The sequence below is a fragment of the Nomascus leucogenys genome, chromosome X (assembly GCF_006542625.1).
Source record: "Nomascus leucogenys isolate Asia chromosome X, Asia_NLE_v1, whole genome shotgun sequence".
Taxonomy (NCBI): domain Eukaryota; kingdom Metazoa; phylum Chordata; class Mammalia; order Primates; family Hylobatidae; genus Nomascus; species Nomascus leucogenys.
In genome coordinates, this window is record NC_044406.1 from 135,806,171 (window position 1) to 135,831,326 (window position 25,156).

Here is a 25,156-nt window from a genome sequence, read left to right on the forward strand (position 1 = left end):
AGGTGGAGGTTTAGGTCCCACTAGTACCTTCTCCAAGGCTCCCAGTTCTGAGCCTTTGGACTCTTAGGCAGGGGCTACGATGGTGTTTTTAATTGATCTCTAGCATGGTGCAAGGACCATATTTGTTCTGAGAATGAATAAATATTATCGTATAATCTTTTCTCAATAACCTGTTGTCATTATAAACACTCATTTTTATAAACATCAATGTTTGTCATTTGCCATCGTGGAGTAGGAACTTCAGAGACATCAGGGAATTTGGTGTTATGTTGAGTGAGCCCACGTGACTATGCTTGTTTTGTTCTTTGTATCTGCATTTTGTAGTTTTTGTTAACTGACTTTCCTGGCTGCTGGGCCTGCCTCTATAAGCTAACACGAGCCAGTGTTTATTACAGACTTTCTGGGCATTCTTCTTCAGGCCACCCAGCAACCCTATGAGATTATATTATTCTCCTCATTTTATGGAAGAGGAAAGGGAAGCCAGAGAAGCTGCGAGTGAAATGCCTGAGGTTAGAGCCACGGCAGAGATGGCACCAGACCCCAAAGTCCACATTGTCGCCCACTGTGCTGCAATTCTTCAGCTCCCCATTTTTAACAGCTTTATTGAGATCTACTTCGCATACCAAACAATTTCCCATCTCAAGTGTACAATTCTGTCGTTTTTGGTATATTACATTATTAGCTACCTTTTACGCGTATTACTTTTCACATGCTATGAGCTTGGCAACCAGGGAGCAGATGTACTAGACTTGTGTATAAAATTAGAGAAGACAGGTTCTGAATCAGGGCTTGATGAGGTCCCCTAGGCATTGGATGTCCACACTGCACTGTGGAGACGAGCAGATCTTCGCTCTTTGGGCTGTCCTGAGATCTGTTTTGCTCTGCTCAGGTTTTCTTCCTTCCTGTGTTAGATTCTAGAATTGAGACTGTCGGGAACATGATCTGTAGACAGAGTTGGTATTATGAGAAACATACTGTACCAGAGACGATTTCCTTTACCTCTCACGTTTTGCCAAAGCTGCTTCTATATGATAACAAATCCAGTGCAAGCTACATAATTAAAATAGGATCAAGCTTTCAATTTCCTTTAAGTGATATAACTATTTTTAGGTAAGCAATTAATTTATATTGGATGTGGTGCTAATTAAGAAAAGACTGGTAATTGTACTTGTTTCTGAGTTATATTATTAAATGCATGTCTCTGGGCACACGCACACTGTGAGATTGCAAGGGAACAAGTATTCTATTTTAGCACAGTCAGATTCACTTCTTGATAACGGTCAGTGCTTTACTGTTTTGCAGTTTTAATTGTTTGCTTGGAGATTTGCTTTCTTGATAGCTTAAACTTTCTGACTTAACCATAGGTGCTGTCATGGATTCATCCAGAAAATAAGACGGTCATTGTGCGTTGCAGCCAGCCTCTTGTCGGTATGAGTGGGAAACGAAATAAAGATGATGAGAAATATCTCGATGTTATCAGGGAGACTAATAAACAAATTTCTAAACTCACCATCTATGATGCAAGACCCAGCGTAAATGCAGTGGCCAACAAGGTGAGTGGACTTAATGATGTGCTGGACACTTAGCTTACATACGGAGTGCAGTGTTTTCTGTGAATGTTTTTGCCATGGTATAGAAACACATGGGTTTAAATTAATAGTTAAGAAAACCAGTTCTCTTAGATAGAAAGTAGTTTTAATCACAAAACTTAAACAAAATTGAATACATCAAAATCAAATGCAAATAAACTTTAGGTAAATAGGCATGTCTAGACTGTAATGAAACTGGGTTTTGGCTAGGACCTTGGCAGGAAAAAGTCAGATTCGCTTTAAAGCCCTTTCAGCTGTGGATGATCACTCATTGTGTACACTACTGGGGCATCTGTAAGGAGCTATGGGAAGCTGTAATTATTAAAATACTAAATTTGCATGCTTACTCAAACACTCCCTCCCCCATACCCGTATATACTCACATATGTGTATTCTCATTTACCTAAGATAATTCAAGAAATGAGTAGATCCACGTATGTGAGTTTTCCCAAGCACAAACATACACAAAGTTGACCGTTTTCAAAGAAGTCTGTCTCAATTGACTTTTTGCTGTAAGCAGAATATGCTGAATGCACTTAAAATTGATTAGGGTCATCATGAACATCAGTGACTGCACGGTGTTGCCTTCAGAAGCTGCTGCAAGGTGTATGGCTGTTTGCTGCTATACTAAATGGCCCCAGATTGATGTGCATTTTACATTCTATTTCTCCTTTTTGTTGTTTTTCTTTTCCTTCTCCTCCCATCATTGCTGTCTCTTTCAAATGCTCACGAGGGGCCTGCCCCAAATTGCTCACTCCCATTCCAGCTTTCAGATTTATTTTTTCTCCTCTGCTGTAGGCTTAAATTTCATCATATTTAATACGTTGCTTATCCTGAGGTTATTTGTCTAGCATCTTCAATTATTCAGAACATAAGAACCAGAAAGCAAAACAAGTTCTTGAGCAGCTCAGATAGGTGCAGCAGCTTCCTAATAGAATCTGTGATGTCTGTCTGCACTAGGATGCCAGACTACATGCATGCAGAGCTCAACTCTTCATTATTTGCGCACAGATCTTCTGTCCTACACGTTTAATCCTGGGCCACCTCCCCATCCCATGCATGCTTTTAAACCAGCTATTTGTTACTACGGTTGTTTTTTGGTCCAGAGATGATTTTGAAATTATATGTGAAGCAATCAGTGAGTTAAATTGACAAGTAAATTAGGAATCGTAAGTGAAACACTCAGAAAATTAAATCTAAATCTAAATATCTTCTTGGATTGTCCTTAATTTTATATATCTCTGTTCCTATTATCTTTCATATATATTTCAGGGTGAATACATACATATATATATATATATATATATAAATATATATATATATAAAATGCAATATTTTCATGTACATATTTAGCCTGAAATAGATATGATATACATTACAATGAAGTATTTACAAAGAATATTTTAGAATATTAAAACGCATGAAATGGATACACTAATTAACTCTAAAGCTCATTCTAGCAATAGAATTCCTGAAGGCCTTTTTAACACTCGGGAAACAAGCCTCTATTTCTAGTCCTCTTAGGAGTTAAGGGAAGGAAAATATCAGGGAAAAAGCCTAAGCTTTACAGATCTCTGTTATTCTTTTAAAAAGCTCACTTGTTTCCCCCTCCCTCTGCTGTGTCTCTCCGCTAGTCGCTAGTCGTCTATATCCATAGCAACAGGCCCGTAGACCTTTACATCATCGTCCTAGGTAATCTACATTATTCTTTTTTGTTGAAGAAAGGAAAACCAAAAAGAATACTTCAAAAGTAACCAGAGATGTAGAATTTGAACTTTCAGGAACTCAGTGTGTGCTTGACTAATTGATTGTTGCCCTTTCTGACCTTCTGTTCTCCTTGGACCTAATTGTTCCTCCCTTACGGATATTTAGAAATTTACATCCCCAGATGCAACAAGCAACGGCACATCATTTTAAATTAAACAAAATCTAAGGATCGGTAAGATCTAGCAGCAAGCCGCTTCTATTTTTGTGGCAGTACATCGTGATGAATTAATGTGGAACTGTGCTAATGTCTGTTTTTACCAGAAACATTAGCGATGAGTAATAAAGTATATTTTTCCTTTTATTTTTTCACTTATTTTCAGTTATTTATGAAGAGAACTCCAGTTTCAAGAATCTCTTTGAAAATCACCATAACTATTTAAAAACCACATGTGTAGAGAAGCAGGAAGAGGAGAAAGTGGCCCACTTGAATAATAAATTGCTTATTTATTAGCTAATAACTTTTTTAAAACAACACTGAATGTTTAATGGCTACTTACTAGTGATACTATTTAGAGCAAGCTCTAAAGAAATATTTCTGCGTAACTATATTTTCTTGCCTAGAGTCTTTGGAGACCAAGATCTCTGGCTTTTAACATAGGTCTCCAAGTTTGAAACCTAAATGGATGGTAGCCTTACTTCTGCAGGAAACCTTTCTCTGTGACTAACTCCAGGAAAAAACAAAAACAAAAACAAAACAAAACAAAAACCTAAGTTTCTTTGGCCCTTCTATCCATGGCTACAAGCTTATATTCCTTCCACTGTTGTTAATAAAGAGAAAATAGGCATATTGTAGCTATGGCACATTTGTCTGGTGACTTCTCCTTTCCTCTTCAGCCCCAGGCAGATGTTTCCCGGTTCTGTTCCTACAGGCATTCTGGAGTTAGTATAATATTGCTTTCTTTGCAAGTCTCAGAACTGTTTAACTTTTTCTTAAAGGGCCAAAGGCCACGTGTTCTATGCCATTTCAAAATGTTTAAGCAGAATGCAGCCAGATTCCTAAATGAAACCATAGCATCTCCTTTTGTCAGTGTGGAAAATGGGCACTCTTCACCATGCTGTGAAGATGAACCAAAGCCTGCCCTGGCAAGTTAATACTTGTAGTTGCTGTAGTAGGCGGTAGCCATCTTGTCTCCTCTTGAAAGCTTTTATTCTTTCAGAGCTCACTATGTGCAGTGCTCTGTCATTGGTGTTTGCATAGCAGAGAAATAGTCATGGTTTAGTAGAAAAAGTTTGAGCTTTGAAGCCAGACTTAGACTTGAATTCCACTTATTACCTATGTGACTTAGGGGATCGTTAACTAGCATCTCTGAGTTTCTGTTTTCTCATTGGCAAAATGGGGACAGTAATACCTATCTTGCAGCATTGTTGAAGAGAGAAAATTATGTAAAGCAAGAGTCACAGTACCTGGGATGTCATAGGAGTTCATTAAATAGTGGCTGGCATTAGCTATTATAATAGAGTGTGGTTCCTTTAATAGTATGAGACCTAGGTAATATTATCCCCTATTTTATAGGAGAGGATGTTGAGGCTCAGAAATGTTAAGTGCCTTGTCCCAGATCACATGGCAAGGAGAAGCTGAAGCTGAGCTATCAGCCTGGGTCTGACTCCAAAGCCTGTTGTTTTCCTCTAATGCATCACGTCCTACGTGAGTGCTGTTACAGAGCCAGAGGTGCCTGCTGCTGCCTCAGTCTGGCTGCCTCCCCACTTCCCCCTGTAGAGTACTATTAGAGATACAAAACTAATGGAGAACGAGGACCTTTCACAACCTGCTTTTGCCTTTCCAGATCCGGAAGAAGAGCTATTAATTATAGAGCATTTTGAGGATGATTTTTTTCCTTAGGAATACAGATTCCCCAGGAAATTGCCAGCCTTCTGTCTTTTTTTTCAACTCAAAGTATGACTAATGTTTTTGAGACTTATTGTTGGCTAGGAAGTCAAGTCACATCAATTATTCATTTAAATTGGAGGGTTTGGGGTTATTTGGAGGACAAATAACTTTAGAAATATTTGTGTAAGTTTCTGATGAAATAGAAAACTCAACTGATTGTTTGTATTTCATGTTGTTTCTTAGGCAACAGGAGGAGGATATGAAAGTGATGATGCATATCATAACGCCGAACTTTTCTTCTTAGACATTCATAATATTCATGTTATGCGGGAATCTTTAAAAAAAGTGAAGGACATTGTTTATCCTAATGTAGAAGAATCTCATTGGTTGTCCAGTTTGGAGTCTACTCATTGGTTAGAACATATCAAGGCAAGTATATTTTGTGAAAATATTTGCGTATATAAAAAAGAATATAATTGTTTAGTGGAATGGAGATATTTTTAAATTCCTTAAAAAAAAATGGACATTGAGAGGTAAACTTTGTAGTAGAGGACCACATTTGACAGTTTTATGTTGCTTTATAATTAAAGATTTCACATCATCATTCCAGAATAGATTTAGAGTTTGCAAAGACATCTCTTTCCATCTTTCAGTATTAAGTCGTTCAGTCTTTCATGCAGGTTTATTTAGGAATAGCCAATTTATTATCTAACCATTACTGAGTGTGACCTCTTTGGACCTAGATAGAGGTGGTCAGTTTTGGTTTTTTTTGTTTGTTTGTTTGTTTTGAAACTAATCTCAAATGACTTATTTTAAAGAATTGGTTTTGTGTTTTATTATTTTCAATCCTTTATCCTGATAAAGGCATCAATAATCCTCCACTTTTTAAAAAGTACTTGAAGCGATCTGAGGGAACTAACACTTTTAGAAACCATTTAGTTCTGTAAACAAACAAAAAGTCAGCTTTAATGTATAGGTGAATTATTAAGATATATTCTCTAGTCAAATTTTGTTTTTCAACTTACCCTTCATCTGCAAGTGGTGGCATGCTTTTCTCAGCTAGCCAGGCTCACCCTCTTGGTGTCATCCTACATTTCTTTAGCTCCTGCACCGAGCTAATCATCAAGTACCACAGGCCCTTCCTTGGAAACATGTCTGTCACTCTCATAGTCCCCTCACCCCCACACTGGCAGCATTCAAACTAGGCCATTACTACCCCTATCTTTGCACTCTTAAAATGGTTCTGTTTTCTCTTCCTTCCCTTGTATCTATTCTATAAGCAGCTGACAGAACATTTTCCTAAAATATCCTGCTATTCCAAAACCTCTAGGGGCTCCCAACAGCCTAACCTGACAGCCACGCCCCTGTTCATCTGGCTTCTGCAGGTTTGTAGATTAACCTGCAACTACAGAAATCCTTACTCTTCCTAATTCCATCTCACTTACGCCCGTTTCTGGGCCTTTGTCTAGGTTGTCCTTTCTCTAGAATGGATTCCCCCATCCTTCCACATTCTTCAAGGACCAGATCAAATCCCACCGAATCTCAAAGGGAATGTTCCTTCCACTGACTTTGCTATACATTATGTCTCTTTTTACACATACCTATCATCTCTTCAATCATATGTGAACCTCCTTAAAGTCTTATACCATTTTCCCATTCACAAGGTCTAACATAAAAACCAAAATAAAACTTTTTATTTTACAATAGTTTTCAATTTACAGAACAATTGTAAAAGTGCTATAGAAAGTTCCCATATACCCAACCGAGTTTTTCTTCTTATTGACACCTTACACTGCTCACAACTATGGCATGTCACATTGTGCGGTACATTTGTCACAACTAATGAACCAATATTTATACATTATTAACTTACTATTAATAAAGTTCATACTTTATTTGGATTTCCTTAGCTTTTACCTAATGTCCTTTTTCTGTTTAAGGATCCCATCCAGGTATCACATTATATTTAGTTGTCACAATTAGGTTTTTTGTTTTTTTGTTTTTTGTTTTTTGTTTTTTACAATTCATTGGTGAGGATGACAAATTCATAAAAAAATGAAAGGCAAAATAAAAATAAGATTTGATTGGGACCTTGGTCAAGAGAAACACCATGCATTTGGGGTAGTGATGGGCCATCCACATGGTGGTGTCTAACAGGCAGGCTTTCTGCAAAGTAGAACCCAAAATAGAGACTTAACACAGAGATGTCAGTTTGGCAATCAGCTATTGGGCAACAAATGCAAGCAAAGCCCTTTAATGTAGATTCTGAGAGAGGATGTGTGGGGAAAAGATCAGAGGACTTTGAGTGGAGCTTTGGGCCTGTTTGTATTCAGGGCAGGAGGTGAGAAGTGGAGCTCAGTGAAGGAGGCATACGAGAGAAATGGACATCAAAGGAGGATATTGGAAGGTAAAGAAAGGGTCTTCAGAAGAAAGGGTCAGTGGTACTTGAAGGAGGTTTATTAGCGAGGTCCTTTATGACCTTGGGGGTGTCTAGTGATGTGGTGGGTGTGAGTGAGAAAATAGAGGTAATTAATATCAACTGTTCTTTTAATAAGAGAGAGAGTTAAGGAAGGGGGAAGTGTTGAGGATCATATGACTATGAGAAGGGCTTTTCAAGTCATGGGAAGCTTCAGCCCGTTTTGTAGACAAAGAGAAAAGATTTAGTTCAGGAATTTTTTTAAGGGAAATAATCACACAGGTCTGAAAATATGAATATACTAGAATGCTTATGATAGTGGAAAAACAGAGCCAGCATGGTGACTCATGCCTGTAGTCTCAGTGCTTTGGGAGGTCAAAGTGGGAGGATCGCTTGAGCCCAGGAGTTTGAGACCAGCCTGGGCAACGTAGTGAGACCCTGCTTCTTACAAAACTCAAACAAAAAAACAAAAAAACAAAAAATAGTTGTAGTGGTGCACAGCTGTAGTCCCAGCTATTCAGGAGGCAGAGGCAGGAAGATTGAGCCCAGGAATTTTCAGCCTGCAGTGACCTATTAATGTGATTGTGCCACTGCATTCCAGCCTGGGTGACAGAACAAGTCCCCATCTCTTTAAAAAAAAAGTGGAAAAGCTTTGGAAAGAACCTAAATGTACAAGAAAAGTTATGTGTACATACATACATACACACGCATACATACAGAATTTAGAAAGGTATCCACCAATATGTGAATAATTATTATTTCTGAGGAATAGGCCTATGTTTTCTCCATTTTTTTCCAGGGAATGTATAATACTTTTCTAAATAAGAGGAGAAGCGTTTTTTTTTTAAAAAAGAGAGAGCACAGGTACAGGAGTTATTGGCAAGGTGGCTCAGCTGCTACTCTGAGCTAGATAGAAGGAAGAGAGACTGGGTGAAAGTAGGTCTTGTTCAATGGCTCAGATGTCTGAGGAAGTTAGGAGGTAAGGCCATCTGCAAAAGATGAAGTATGGAAGTTAGCACTTAAGGAATGTGGGAAATGTTTTAAGAGACCTCTCTAAGGTTTTATACTTTTGTCTATAGCAAAGGGGATATGAAAGAAATGAAAGAAACTGTCATTGTTCTGTATGGAAGCCAAAGGAGTTACCAGGAGATTGGGGAGTCTAGGTGGACACTTGTAGTGATATCTGACTCAGGGCTTCTCAGGCATCAGTCACATCATAGCAATTCAGACCGTGAAGCAGAGTTGTGGATAGTCTTGAGTTGGACCTTGAATACTGGATGGGACGAGGGGAAAATCCATTCTCTGCCTCTTCGAACTTCTTGTGGGCACATCATTCCATCCTCTGCCTCTGTGGTCACATTGCCTTCCCCTCTTCTGTCTGTATGAAATCTCCCTCTGCCTCTCTCAGGATTTGTGTGATGTAATTTAGGGCCCACCTGGATAATCCGGAATAATCTGCCTTCTCAAAATCACTAACTTGATCACATCTGCAAAGTCCCTATTACCATGTGAGGTAGTATACACAGGTTCCAGGGATTAGGACGTGGACATCTTTGGTGACCATTATTCAGCCTTCTATACTATCTTATAGCCCTGGGTCTGCTGACAGGTGGCATGGCCATCACTAACCTGTAATCTGGTGAAATGGTATCACCATTCAATGTATGAAAGCAGGGCAAGCAATGAGAAAATCACCATCCTTAGCATGCCTCTCAAATCATCATTCTAGTTCACTGACAGCCCCAGCAGGGTGGAAGAAGGACTCTAGTGTCTGGAGCTTGTATATCCTCTTTGTCCTTTGCAATACAATACTCTTCCCCTATAGTCCTTCTTCTTTTAAAGTATCATATTATTTTGGCCTTCTTGGATGGCAGCTAGCCCTCGTTGAGCCTATGCTCAATGTGAGCACTTTATGGGGAGCATCTTTTAGTCCAAGACAAGCTAGTGGGGACATTGCTCATTTCTTCACAGTAGAGAGAAAGAAACTATGGTTACTCAATTGGCCCAAAGCACGAGATATCAAAAGTGGAATGAGGTTTCAGGCCCAGGTCTTCTGCCATAGAGCCAGTGCTCTTAACTACCGTGATGTATACTGCTTGATGGCTGTCATTTCTTTCATCAGTCACAAGTCCATCAGATTATTTAAGAGTTTTTGGTCATGTGTGTTTAAAACTCTGGTTTAGTTTTATTAGATAATTATAGCTGTTTCTGTCAGAAGTGATCGTGGGAATTAATACTTAATTGGAACACAGCTAACATTTTTGAAAATAATTGGCTGAGATTGAGTCCTTTTTTTATTATAAGTGAGGGAAGTATTTCGAGTGAGAGTTGACCTCTGTAAAAATGCATTAGAACCCCAACTTCATTAAATTGGACTCAAGTGATCTAGTATATTACCATTGCTTCTCAACAGCCCTTTCTTCAGAAGTACTTCAAATGAAAATTGTAAACAGGATTTCAAGGAGAATACTTAAAATGCTTGAAGAAATAAACTGCTCTAGTCATTTTAGGAATAATGGATTTTGTACAACTAACTGATGTACCAGGCATCCTTAGGTCCCTTAACCTTTCCTTCTTGGCACTACTTTATCCACTTTAGTTACATTGTATATGTAAAACTAATGAAGTTACATTTCTTTATTTTTATTTTTGTAGATTCAAGGGGTAAATGTACAGGTTTGTCACATAGATATTGCATAGTAAGGTTTGGGTTTCTAGTTTACCCATCACCCGAATAGTGAGCATTGTATCCAGTAGGCAATTTTTCAACCCTCATACATCAGATCTTTCACTTGGTCTGCCTTTTCCGTGAATTAGTTAAAATAAACGAATTTCCATTTCCTTGAATTGGGTAAAATGACTATAATACATGTCTGTTGCATGGCTGTTAGAATTTTGGAAGCTCCATGGAAGAAATCTTTTAAAAACCAACCCAAAATTACATAATATATACAAATTGTTGATATGCATGTGAAAAGATGGAACTCTCATACATTGTTTGTGGGAATATGAAATGGTACAACCGCTTTTGAAAATAGTTTGGCAGTTTCTTTAAAAAATTAAACATATATTCACCATATGATCCAACCGTTTCACTCCAAGATATTTTACCCAAGAGAAATTAAAACACTGTGTCCCTTCAAAAAATTTGTATGCAAAAGTTCACGCCAGCACTATTCATAGTAACCAAATGCTAGAAACAACCAAATGTCTATCAGTTGATGAATGGATAAATAACGTGGTCTATCTATATACAATGGAAGGTTATATGACCATCAGAAGGAATGAAGTACTGATTCATGCTACAACACAAATGAACCTTGAAAACATGATGCTAAGTGAAAGAAGCCAGTCACAAAAGGCCACCTATTGCATTATTCTATTTATGTAAAATTTCTAGTAAAGGCAAACTATAGAGACAGGAAGCAAATCAGTGGTTGCCTGGGGCTTAAGGTGGGAGAAAGATTGACCTTAGATGGCACAAGTAAACTTTTTGGGTGATGCAGGTGTTCTACAACTACATTATGGTGATAATTGCACAACCGTATGAATTTGATAAATCTTACTGCACTCACACTCAGGATGGGTATATTCCATGGTTTATAAAGTATGTTTCTGTAAATGCATGAATCATCAAAAAATGACATCATAGCAATAACTTGTTGTATACATAAATGTATTGATACTTCTAAGTCTCAAATTTTTACTAGAATACTTTCACTTTAAGTAACTTACTGTTTATGAGCCAAATAAGAGTTGTTATATTGCCAATTTAAAGGTCAAAAGGTAGATTTCACTGTATCAGACTTCTACAGTCTAGATGTGACCTGTTGGGTCAGTGATTTTTTTTTTTAATCTGATCACTGTTATGGATTGAATTTTTGTCCCGCAAAAATTTATATGTTGAAGTCCTGACCCCCCCATACCTCAGTGTGTGACCCTATTTGAAAAGAAGGTCTTTGCAGACATGTTTAGTTGAAATGAAACTGTACTGGAGTAGTGTGGGCCCTTACTTTGTTACGACCAGTGCCCTTATAAAAAGAAATTTGGACACAGACACACACACCCAGTAGGACTGCCATGTGAAGACTGGAGTTACGCTGCCCAAGCCAAGGAACAACCAGAAGCTAGAAGAGTGACCTGGAAAAGATCTTTAGTGGTTAGCATGGCACTGCCAGCACCGTGATCTCAAACTTCTAGCCTCCAGAACTGTGAGACAATATATTTTTGTTGTTTAAGCCTCATAGTTTCTGGTACATTATGACAGCCCTAGCACACTATCGCAATCACATCCATGAAAATAAGTTTGAGATGCAGTTTGGCTTTTGGTTTGTTTCGGTTTGTTTTTTAACACCTGGGCACATTCAAATGCAGTGTCTGCAGCAAAAGTAACTATCATCAGAGTGAACAGGCAACCTACAGAATGGGAGAAAATTTTTGCAACCTACTCATCTGACAAAGGGCTAATATCCGGAATCTACAATGAACTCAAACAAATTTACAAGAAAAAAACAACCCCATCAACAAGTGGGCAAAGGATATGAACAGACCCTTCTCAAAAGAAGATACTTAATGCAGCCAACAGACACATGAAAAAATGCTCATCATCACTGGCCATCAGAGAAATGCAAATCAAAACCACAATGACATACCATCTCACACCAGTTAGAATGGCGATCATTAAAAAGTCAGGAAACAACAGGTGCTGGAGAGGATGTGCAGAAATAGGAACACTTTTACAGTCAGTGGGACTGTAAACTAGTTCAAGCATTGTGGAAGACAGTATGGTGATTCCTCAGGGAACTAGAACTAGAAATACCATTTGACCCAGCCATCCCATTACTGGGTATATACCCAAAGGATTATAAATCATGCTGCTATAAAGACACATGCACACGTATGTTTATTGCAGCACTATTCACAATAGCAAAGACTTGGAACCAACCCACATGTCCAACAATGATAGACTGGATTAAGAAAATGTGGCACATATACACCATGGAATACTATGCAGCCATAAAAAATGAGTTCATGTCCTTTGTAGGGACATGGATGAAGCTGGAAACCATCATTCTGAGCAAACTGTCCCAAGGACAAAAAACCAAACACTGCGTGTTCTCACTCATAGGTGGGAATTGAACAATGAGAACACTTGCACACAGGAAGGGGAACATCACACACTGGGGCCTATTGTGGGGTGGGGGGAGGGATAGCGTTAGGAGATATACCTAATGTAAATGACGAGTTAATGGGTGCAGCACACCAACATGGCACATGGATACATATGCGACAAACCTGCACATTGTGCACATGTGCCCTAGAACTTAAAGTATAATAAAAAAAAAAAAAAAAGAAAAGAAAACAAATGCAGTGTCTGTAGAGGACGATCAACAGATCCTGCAGCTCTTAGTGTTTCATTTTGATAAATCTTTGTTCTGGACATTAATATTTTAAAGCATGGCTTTTTCTAAGTTTAAAAACTATCAAATTTAAGCAGTATCTTATAGCTCCCTACTGACTCACATATTTTTCTTTGTCAGCTTGTTTTGACAGGAGCCATTCAAGTAGCAGACAAAGTTGCTTCGGGGAAGAGTTCAGTGCTTGTGCATTGCAGTGACGGATGGGACAGGACTGCTCAGCTGACATCCTTGGCCATGCTGATGTTGGATAGCTTCTATAGGAGCATTGAAGGGTTCGAAATATTGGTACAAAAAGAATGGATAAGTTTTGGGCATAAATTTGCATCTGTAAGTAAACAAAGCTAATTTCTAAAAACAGATCACTACCGTTCGGGATTTTAAAACTAGTTGTTAAGTTATATATTCAGTATTCCAATGAAAATCTGAGGAGTGTAATAAAAACTTTACGAGTTTGAAAATGCATGATGCCTTGGGTAGTGAAAGTCTTTTTAAGAGATATGTTTATCCATCTGCACTGTTTGCAGTTTCACTTGAAAGTAATACAAAGCATCTTCATAGAAATGTTTACATTGAAATTTCATGAGAAAGAAGATAGACAATTCTTTCTCAAATAATATAGCTATTAGAGTCAAATATATTTTATAGACTTTTAGTTGAGGCTTTTTATTTCTGATATGCATTTTTAAAATCATCGAGAGATGAATAAGTTCAAAAGAGCTATTATATAACATGATGACTGTAGTTAATATATTCTTGAACAGTGTTAAAAGAATGGATGTAAAGTTTTCTTACCACAAAAATGGTAACTGTGAGGTAATGTGTATGCTACACATTAAACAGTCAATATATATTTCTCTCTCAATTAAAAATAAAAATAAACAAAATTTTTTTAAAATAACCCCCCCAAGAAAATGTTTTTAATGAAATCATCAAAAGAACATACTAAAATTCATATTCCTAGGTCTTATTTCCAGATGCCCTTTGAATATGCATTTTGACCCAGCTCCCCAGTGATTCTCATGAAGGGGATCCGTAGGCCACCCTTTCAGAAACACTGCTATGTATCCTTTTAGCCTCCACCCAGGTTTCATAGTGTGAATAACATTTTCAAGTAGAAAGAATCATTGTGTTTTTGTTTTTGTTTGTTTGTTTGTTTTTGAGATGGAGTTTCGCCCTTGTTGCCCAAGCTGGAGTGCAATGGAGTGATCTCGGCTCACTGCAACTTCCACCTCCTGGGTTCAAGCGATTCTCCTGCCCCAGCCTCCCAAGTAGCTGGGATTACAGGCATGCACCACCATGCCCAGCTAATTTTTTGTATTTTTAGTAGAAATGGGGTTTCACCATGTTAGCCAGGCTGGTCTCAAACTCTTGACCTTTTGATCCGCCCACCTCAGCCTCCCAAAATGCTGGGATTACAGGCATGAGCCACGGCACCCAGCCATAGAAATAATCATTGTTTAGTAAATGAATGTGAGATTTTTTGGTTTTGTCTTGTTTTTAAGAGAGAAAGAACATTTAATTCTAATAATCATACCTTTTGGACATGATTTTAAGTCTTGAAACTTTAGGATTGTTCTCTTTGCGACTGAAAGAACTAGGTTGAGTGTATTGCTAACATACTATGTAGGATAATCGTGTCCATTCTATCTATAGCTGTTCAGGACTTGTACAAAATTCCGATTATATGAAATAATTGTAACAATCACCTAGGATGATGATTCTTTGGCAATTTTTATTGGTATTTTGCAGACGTTTATATACTTAATTTCCATTATTTTGAAACCTTACATTGCCTATGTTGCCATGGGAGTATATATTATTTCCTCTCTGAGAAACTTGGCATTTAGAAGGCACATTGCTGAATTGTATTGTCACATTTTGTGTCATATGCTTTCTCAGTTTTGTACCCATTAATTAAAACAAATTATCTTCATCAATTTGTTTCAGCGAATAGGTCATGGTGATAAAAACCACACCGATGCTGACCGTTCTCCTATTTTTCTCCAGTTTATTGACTGTGTGTGGCAAATGTCAAAACAGGTAAGGAATATGAGGGATGAAAATACATTCAACTTATTGTTTAAATTAAACATTTTAATATAATGATTGGGATTTGACCCCAAAATAATACAAGGTGGAGATAGAGATGAAGCAAGACTGGTCATGTGTGAATAATTGGAGAAGCCAGGTACATGAGTGTTCACTTTTTTATTCCTGCTACTATTGATATATCTGGGATTTTCCCTAATAAAGTTTTAAAAATTAAGTATTTAACTCTGATGTCTCTACTAGTGGAAGATCAGTGGAATTCACAATACCAAGTTGTTGTTTATATACATTTTACACTGACACTTATATATAGCTGTGTCTGCTATCTCATAATAGCTTAAATAACTAAACTACACTGTACCTGCAGGAGAAGCCAGAAAATCAGCCTGTTTATCTCATTTTCCTCTTTATTGATTTATTTAACACTTAAAGTGCTCGGTCCTATGTAAACTGCTAAAAAAAGAACAACTGTAGTGTGTGTGCAGATTACAGCCTCTGCTGTCCTTCCTAGAGCCCTACAATGTGGCAGCATTCGTTTACTTCTACAGTGTATCTTTCTAATTTTATAAAGTTTCAGTCCCAGTTTTTCATGCTTTGTTTGCTTGTTTTTGTTTAGTTCCCTACAGCTTTTGAATTCAATGAACAATTTTTGATTATAATTTTGGATCATCTGTATAGTTGCCGATTTGGTACTTTCTTATTCAACTGTGAATCTGCTCGAGAAAGACAGGTGAGTTAAAATGCTATTTTTTTTTTTTTTGATACATTAGGCTTGCCAAAATGTATGTAGTCTGCCATGAAATATAAAAAATATGATAGCTTGTAAGACACTGTCTTTGACCTCAAAGAGTAGGACTTACATTAAAGGTATGCATTTTGTGTTCTATAAAGGAATACCTGAGGCTGGGTAGCTTACAAAGAAAAGAGGTTTAATTGGCTCACAGTTCCACAGGCTGTACAAGAAGCATAGTGCCAGCATCTGCTTAGTTTCTGGTGAGAGCATCAGGCTGTTTCCACTCATGGCAGAAGGTGAAGGGGAGCCAGTGTGCAGAGATCATACGGTGGAAGAGGAAGCAAGAGAGAGGAGAGAGGGTGTCAGGCTCTTTGTAACAACCCAGCTCTCTAGGTAACTAATATAGAGTGACAACAAACACCTAAGAGAGAGCATCAATCTGTTCATTAGGGACATGTCCTCATGACCCAAACACCTCCCACTAGGCCCCACCTCCAAAATTGGGGATCAGATTTCTTTTTCTTTATTTTTTTGTTTGTTTGATGTTGTTGTTGTTGTTTGAGACAGGGTTTCACTGTCACCCAGGCTGGAGTACAGTGGCACAATCTTGGCTCACTGCAACCTCCGCCTTCCTGGCTTAAGCAAGATTCTCCCACCTCAGCCTCCTGAGTAGCTGGGACCACAGGTGCACACCACCACAGCCAGCTAATTTTTGTATTTTTAGTAGAGATGGGGTTTTGCCATGTTACCCGGGCTGGTCTCGAACTCCTGAGCTCAAGTGCTCCACCCGCCTCACCCTCCCAAAGTGCTGGGATTACAGGTGTGAGCCACCGCGCCTAGCCTGGCGCTCAGATTTCAACATGAGGTTTGGAGAGAACAAATATTCAAACTATGACAGAGGTTCCCCCAAAAGTAAACATATAGCTACCACATGATCCAGCACTCCCACTATTGGGTACATATCTAAAGGAAATGAAATCATCATGTCCAAGAGGTTATCTGCAATCTCATGTATATTGCAGCACTATTCACAGTAGCCAAGATATGGACTCAACCTGTGTCCATCAACAGATGAATAAAGAAAGCATACTACCTATATCCAGTAGACTACTACTCAGCCATAAAAAAGGACATCCTACCATTTGCAACAACCTAAGTAAATCTGGAGGACATTATGCCAAGCGAAATAAACCAGGCACAGAAAGACAAATACCACATGATTTCCCTTATGTGTGGAATCTAAGAAAACTTGAACCTATAGTAACAGAGAGTAGAAGGGTAGTTACCAGGGGCTGGGGAAGGAGTAAGGGAAAGACGAACATAGTGGTCAAAAGATACAAACCTTCAGTTATAAGTACTAAAGACCTAATGTGCAGTATGGTAATTATAGTTAATAATAATGTATATTTGAAATTTGCTAAACTAATAGATCTCAAGTGTTCTCACTGCAAAAAAAAATTGGTAACTATATGAGGTGACAAATGTTAATTAGCCTGATTGAGGTGATTATTTCATAATGTATACATACATCAAAACATCACATCATATACCTTAAATATATACAATTTTTATTTGTCAGTTGTAAATAATACTGAGGGAAAAACACAATTGTTTCTGGGAAAAGAGGTGAGAGAGAGCACTTTTTTTCATAACCTTGTCAAACTATTTGACTTTTTAAACTATGTGCATATATAAAAATAAAAACAGTAACATGCAAATAAATACAATGTAGTATATAGATTTTGGCATCAAAAAGGTACAACTGAGGTTTTAGGTGGATTCAAAGAAAGGCAAAATTATGCTGTCATTTATTCATGAAATGAAATACATATGTTTAAGAAATTTATTTTTCTTTTGAGATGGAGTTTTGCTCTTGTCACCCAGTCCGGAGTGCAGTGGCGTGATCACGGCTCACTGCAACCTCTGCCCCCCGGGTTCAAGCAATTCTTCTGCCTCAGCCTCCCAAGTAGCTGGGACTACAGGCGCCTGCCACCACTCTCAGCTAATTTTTGTATTTTTAGTAGAGACAGGGCTTCAGCGTGTTGGCCAGGCTGGTCTCAAACTCCTGACCTCAGGTGATCCGCCTGCCTCAGCCTCCCAAAGTGCTGGGATTACAGGCCATGAGTCACCGTACCCGGCCAAGAAATTTCTTTAGTCACTTATTTTGGGATGCTCTTTTTGGTTTCCAGTTTTAGCTTATTGCTCTTTTCTTATTAAAGTCATTACTAGGAAAAGTTTCAGATTCTACCTTTGGTAATTTTAATTCTTGTATTTTTATTTCCCTAGCTTTGGTGTTTTTTTTTTTTTTCTTTCTCTCTCTAGTTTATGGTCAAAATTTTGTAAACGCCTGCAATAAAAAGCAATGAAAATGTGAATATCTTTATGAGATGGCAACACTAGGCTGAGAAGCTTAGACTTTGTGTAGTCAGTTATCCAGATGTTTTCAAAGATATGGATGTTGACATGATGTGGATTAAACATCTGGATGGGTGATTAAAATAACTGTGTCCAGATGCCTACTGTCAAGTAGACACAGATTAAGATTTCATTGTTCCAACAAATAGAAAAGTTTTAAAAGTCATTGGGATCTTATGATAATTTTTCTTTTCACTGAATTAAAAAGAGTATACCACCCATCTGTTCATAAATGTTTTACCTAGCCAGGAATACTCTTCTTTGGTCAGTGAATTGCATTTAATGGTACAGTATCCTGCGCCCCTGTCTTCAGGCAGAAATAGTGGCTCTCAAGCTAGGCCATTACCTATGCAAATATCGATAAGTGGCTGCCAAGCACTCACTGGCCCATGAGGCTTTTTGAGCTATTATGGGGATAATGTAAATGTATGATTCAATTTGATGCTGAACTGTATTGCTACAGGCTGCAAAATGGTTTGTGAATTTATGTGTGTTTTTACTTAGGCTTTCCACTTTCTCTCTCTCTCTCTCTCTGTAGAAGGTTACAGAAAGAACTGTTTCTTTATGGTCACTGATAAACAGTAATAAAGAAAAATTCAAAAACCCCTTCTATACTAAAGAAATCCATCGAGTTTTATATCCAGTTGCCAGTATGCGTCACTTGGAACTCTGGGTGAATTACTACATTAGATGGAACCCCAGGATCAAGCAACAAGTAAGTGAAGTAGCACTGTTAAAAGATAGCAGTGCCAACCGCTTGCCTTAGATAATGTTGTTTGGTATGGATTTTTTTCTAACAGCATGAAGAAAAATATCAGACTCTAAAAACACACTTATTGTTAAACTCAACCTTAATTTAAATTCTTTTAAATTACTAAACCATGTGTTTTGATGTTAAGCTGCAATTCTTCTGCCAATGTGATATAATTGTTTACTATAATGCAAGCTGATTTAAAGCTCTAGAAAATTTGAGTTTTCATAGCCAGAGATTTCCTTTTATCACTTGAAGTAGTTGTTCATTATATAGACATTGTTAGAAAATTCTTTACATTGACTAGACTTAGATGATCCTGTTAAGAAAATGTTTGCTACTCTCATTCAGGTGTTTGCACTAGGTCAGCTAACATCAGATTGCTTTTCACTGAGGGTATTTACTTCTAAAATAAAGATAATTACTCTGTCAATGGTAGTAAATTCGGTTGGCCATTTATCAAACAAAAATGGAAACAATGAGTTTGAAGTGAAAGACTCTACATTTTGTTAAAGACACACTTGGGCTTTCCATTCTCCCACCTCCACTCCATCCAAAATCAGAAGGAAAAACAGCCTGCAGTACTTCAGTGTATTGATTTGTTCTAAGCATTATAAATATTCAGTATTTGTGATGGTTCTTTGTAAAGGTTTGCACATTTTCCTGCAGTGTGGGTGGTCGACTACCTGTTCTCACAGTTCAGTCTTGCATAAGCACCAGCTTTAATGCCAGAAATAGGCTGGCCACAGCAGGGTCCCATAGCTGTGGCCTCTCTCTCAGATTGTTCATTCCTCTCAGGCAGTTGGCTGCATGCCAGTCTGTGCCCTGCCTCCTCACTGGAGAAGTGCCCATTTCAAGCTGGCACCCTCATTTCAAGGTCTGTGCTACTCGCGTGAAAGGCTTTTGCAATTTGGTAATGGTTGAAATGTGTATTCTTTTGGAAAGTGACAGATTCCAGGGCTTGAGAACATTCACTTGTTTAGTTTGGAATTTGAGAAGCACATGGGAGGAGTTTATTTAACAGTAGTTCTAGCATTTTGGAATATGAAGTAAAGAATAAATAATAATCCTTACAGAATTCTAACTGCTTTTACAAGAGATGTGTTCCTTATTAAAAAATATTTCATAGATGAGCACTGTGTTTGTCCTATAAAATAAGCCTTTTCCATATTTGTCAGGGCTTGTTTTTAAAATATTGGCAATGAGAAAGTACGGACAGTTTTTGTAAAAGTCCTGTAATCTCTTCTCATCCATTTGTACTTGGAGAAATACTTTAAATTCAAGGAATTTGGAGCAGTTCATTTCTGAATTCCTAAAGGTAATAATGATAATTGTGTGACAGGTCAAGTTTGAGGGTACATCATTAGAAGAACTTATTAGAATATATTTATCCCCCTTAGTCTCATAGATCTTGGCAAGATGGAACTGGCCCGGAGAGGAGTGCTCATTCTCTGGTAGGGGTTTTTACTTCGAGACAGGAATTGGCCTATATTATGATCTATTGGCATGAATTCAGAAAAGAAATAACTTATCCTTTCTATGTGGATTTTCTGAATGTGAAGGATCCTACACACATCTTTATCTCCCTAGGCACTTTGTGTTTTCATCTTCCAAATATTGAATGTTCTCATGCGTCAGGCACTAGGGGGATGCAGAGATTAAGAAGAAACGGTCTCTGCCCATGAGTAGCTCCCAAGCTGGTAGGGGCAGCCAGAAACATAAGCCAATGATTATAATGCACAGGGATAAGTGTAAGAATAAAAGTATGAATTAAGTACATTAGGTTTTCTTAAAGATCTGCTTATGTAGAACATTATGTCATACAGAAATAGATTAAATCGCATAGGACTTTTAAAAGTACATAATATAAACCTAAAAGAATGTACTTAACCACTTAAAAGTTAAATTGTTATTCAGTTGTGTGAGCCAGAAGGTATACAAACAATTACTGGCTACCTGTAGTATTCACAGCACTGTGGTGGTATACTATCAATGTGGAAAGATAGAAAAGAATACACAGCCTCGTAATGAGCTGTTAGCCTCAAAGAAGGCAGGATTAGTGTGCTTTTAAAAGCAAAAGCCACCAACCCTTGCTGTGACATAAAATCTCAGCAGAGTTTATGGAAAGACCAATGCTTACATTTGAAAAGCTATCAATAAGCAGATCTGGTACTTTTATTTAATACGAGGAAATTACTCAAGTCAAAAGCATAGTCACATTACAAACCTGAGTAGGAATTTCGGCTGCCAGTGAGCATCATATGGTACTCTAGGAACCACTGCATTCCATGTAGCTGTTAATCAGGGTTACACTGGATGTACTGAAATTCTATATAGTGGTAACTGAAGAATGAGATTCAGGACAAATATTAGCAGGTTGACCTGTGCGGCATTTGTTTCAGTCATTTTTGATAGAAAAATTAAAAGGGATATGAATATGAAAATTGTTTGAAGCCTAAAATACTTCCATAATGAGCTGATTGCCTATCTGCTTTTCCATTCCAAGCTGGGACATACTTTATAATTCATTTCCCAAGTGAGAAGTTGAGGTATAATATTTTGTCACTTGGCTTGAAGTTTTCATTTTTTGTTGTCTTTGTATTCTATCACAAATGGACTCTTCTCTTCTTTTACCTCCTCTCAGTGGTTTGTGTTTTTCTGTAGCCCAATAACTTCTATATATTTTATACCCATTACTTGACTGAATTATCTTTTTATTTCTAACAGTTTTTCTGTTTACTCTCTTCAGTTTTCTGATGATACAGTCATGCCATCTGCAAAAATTACTGTTACCTGATTTCTTTTTCTTATCTAATTGCACATGCTCATTGTAATATTCAAGCTGATTCTAAATTATAATACTCATATTTCAAAGGGAGGTTTTAAAAATAGCCACAATTTGGGAGGAGAATATCAAGGAAGAACCTGCCCTGCTATATAGCAAGACTGATTTGGATCAGAGTAGAGCCCAGAAACAGACCTGCGTCGATGTGGAGACTTGGAATAGTAAGAAGGTGGAAATGTAACACATCCCTATGAGTGGAATGTTCAGTAAATGGTGCTGGGACTGGAAATAAAAGTTAACATGTCAAAACAGAACTCCTAGTGTTTCCCCCAAAACCTCCTCCTCCTGCTATCTTCCCCATTTCAGTTCGTGGTAGCGCCAGCCTAGTCGCCCTGGCCAGGAACCTTAGAGTCATCCTTGACACCTTTCTCTCCCACACCCCATGTTCGATCTGTCAGGAGAGCTTGTTGGGCTCTGCCTTCAAAACACATCTAGAGTCCAAGCACTTCTCACTGAGCCCCCACCACCACGCTGGTGTGTGCCGCCTGCCCTCTCCTGTGTGTGGCAGCGATAGCCTTCTTGCTGGACCCCCTGATGCTACCTTTACTTCTTTCCACTCTTCTCAGCATGGCAGCCAAAGCAGATCATGCCACTCGCCTGCTAGAAACTGGCCAGGTAGCTGCTCACCTCACCCAGAGTCAAGGCACAAGTCCTTACAATGGTCTCTGAAGCCTCGTGCGACCCCCACCCCACCCCTTACCTCTGTGACCTCCTGGCATCCTCACCAACAACTCTTTCTCACATGCTCAGCTTCAGCCAGACTGGCCTCTGCTCTTCCTCAGGCACTCAGGTGTCCACTTGACGCCCTCCTTCATCTCCCTTAAGTCTTTCCCCAAAAGTCACCTCTTCAGTGCAGCTCACTCTGACCATCCAGTGTAGAGTGGAATCCTCTTACCCTGCTCTAGTCTTCTGTAGAATTGATCACGTTCAAACATTCTGTGAAACTCTCAGGATCGTTATGTTCGTTGTTTGTCCGTCTCCCCCTGCTAGAAGATAAAGGCCATAAAAATAGGTATTTGGGCCTCCTTTGTTCACTGGTGGATGCTGAGCACCTAGAACAGTGTCTGGCCCTCAGTTGAATTTTAAGAGAACAATGGACAAAGGATATTAGCAAGCATCCCACAGCACTTACTGGGTGTTAGGCATTCTACCAAGTGTAATGCCGTGTATGCATTTTTGAAAAACTTCGCTGCCAGGCCACACGTTAAAAGTCACAGTGATCATAGGGAGAATGGGATTAAGAGACTTCTGCAATCCTATGGGCCTTTGTAACCAGAGCACTAATGAAAGCAGCAATCCCAGTAGAAATGTGGGCACGGTTGCATCTCTCCTGCATTTGTACCTGGCTTTAGCTGATTCACGCCTTGGCTGCCTGTAGTGGGTAGAATGGTGTGTTCCCTAAAGGACAGCGACCCACAACCTGTGAATGTGACCATATTTGGAAAAAGGATCTTTGCAGTTGTAATTAAGTCTAGGATCTCAAGATGAGATCATCCTAGATTTAGGGTGGGTGGGCCCTAAATCCAATGACAGATGTCCTCATAAGAGAAAGGAGGGGAAGATTTGAGACCCAGACATAGAGGAGAAAAGGCCATGTGAAAGCAGGCAGAGATTGCAGCGATGCTGCCATAAGCCAAGGAACACCTGGAGCCACTAGAAGCTGGAAGAGGTGAGAAAGAATTCTCCCCTAAAGCCTCCAGAGGGTGTATGGCCCTGCTGACACCCTAATTTGGGGCATCTGCCCTGCAGAACCATCAGAGAATAAATTTCTGTTGTTTTAAAAGCCACGCAAGTTTGTGTTAAATTTTTTAGGGCAACCACATGGCTCATGCTCCCTTCTCTAGGATACAGGTTCTAGGAAGTGTCTGCTTCTAATAGAGACCATTCTCCTGAACATTAAAAATTGGATCCAGGCCGGATACAGTGGCTCACATCTGCAATCTCTGCACTTTGGTAGGCTAAGGCAGGAGGATCACCTGAGCCCAGAAATCCGAGACCAGCCTAGGCAACACAGTGAGACCCCCCCTCCATCTCTATAAAAAAAAAAAAATGTTTTAAGTAGCCAGGCATGGCAGTGCATGCTTGTAGTCCTAGCTACTTGGCCAGCTGAGGCAGGAGGATCGCCTGAGCCCAGGAGTTCGAGGTTACAGTGTTCAAGATTTTGCTGAGCTATGATGGCACTGCACTGCAGCCTGGCAACAAAGTGAGACCCTGTCTCTTTAAAAAAAAAAAAAAAAAAAAAAAAAAACATAATAAACCGCAGCATTCTTCATCAGTGCATTGTCTTCACAGCTTCCTTGTTGGTGCGCACAGCTTCAGCAAATAGTTCAACACAGTAGAAAGCAGAATGGTTCTGGAAACCACTACATGTGGAAGGCACTTCTGTAGACACTTGGCTTTTTTCTTTTTTTTTTTTTTTTCTTTTTTTTCTTCTAAAAAAAAGGGTGGGGGGATACATGTGCAGAACGTGCAGGTTTGTTACATAGGTATACGTGTGCCATGGTGGTTTGCTGCACCTATTGATCCATCCTCTAAGTTCCCTCCCCTCACCCCCCACTCCCCAACAGGCCGTGGTGTGTGTGCTCCTCTCTCTGTGTCCATGTGTTCTCAATGTTCAGCTCCCACTTATGAGTGAGAACATGCAGTGTTTGGTTTTCTGTTGCTGTGTTAGTTTGATGAGGATGATGGCTTCCAGCTTCATCCATGTCCCTGCAAAGGACATGATCTCATTCCTTTTTATGGCTGCATAGTATTCCATGGTGTATATGTACCACATTTTCTTTATCCAGTCTATCACTGATGGGCATTTGGGTTGGTTCTGTGTCTTTGCTATTGTAAATAGTGCTGCAGTAAACATGTGTGCATGTGTCTTTATAGTAGAATGATTTATATTCTTTGGGTATAATGGGATTGCTGGGTCTAATGGTATTTCTGGTTCTAGATCCTTGAGGAATCTCTACACTATCTTCCACAATGGTTGAACTAATTTACACTCCCACCAACAGTGTAAAAGTGTTCCTGTTTCTCCACAGCCTCGGCAGCATCTATCATTTCCTGACTTTTTAATAATCGCCATTCCGACTGGCATGAGATGGTATCTCATTGTGGTTTTGATTTGCGTTTCTCTGATGATCAGTGATGATGACCTTTTTTTCATACCTTTGTTGGCTGCATGTATGTCTTCTTTTGAGAAGTGTCTGTTCATATCCTTTGCCTACTTTCTGATGGGGTTATCCTTTTTTTTTTGTAAATATGTTTACGTTCCTTGTAGATTCTGGATATTAGACCTTTGTCAGATGAGTAGGTTGCAAAAATTTTCTCTTATTCTATAGATTGCCTGTTC

General features: G+C 38.7%; 1 protein-coding gene across 2 annotated transcripts in view; it reads left to right on the forward strand.

Annotated features, from left to right (window-relative positions):
- Positions 1 to 25,156, forward strand: part of MTM1 (myotubularin 1) — a 102,825-nt gene that overhangs the window by 74,368 nt on the left and 3,301 nt on the right. For both annotated transcript variants that reach the window (XM_003271839.4, XM_030807027.1), the window contains exons 9-14: positions 1,365 to 1,553; positions 5,428 to 5,613; positions 13,141 to 13,347; positions 14,968 to 15,060; positions 15,686 to 15,799; positions 18,756 to 18,932. In XM_003271839.4, the coding sequence (XP_003271887.2) occupies positions 1,365 to 1,553; positions 5,428 to 5,613; positions 13,141 to 13,347; positions 14,968 to 15,060; positions 15,686 to 15,799; positions 18,756 to 18,932 (966 nt within the window). The remainder of the gene's footprint in view (positions 1 to 1,364; positions 1,554 to 5,427; positions 5,614 to 13,140; positions 13,348 to 14,967; positions 15,061 to 15,685; positions 15,800 to 18,755; positions 18,933 to 25,156) is intronic.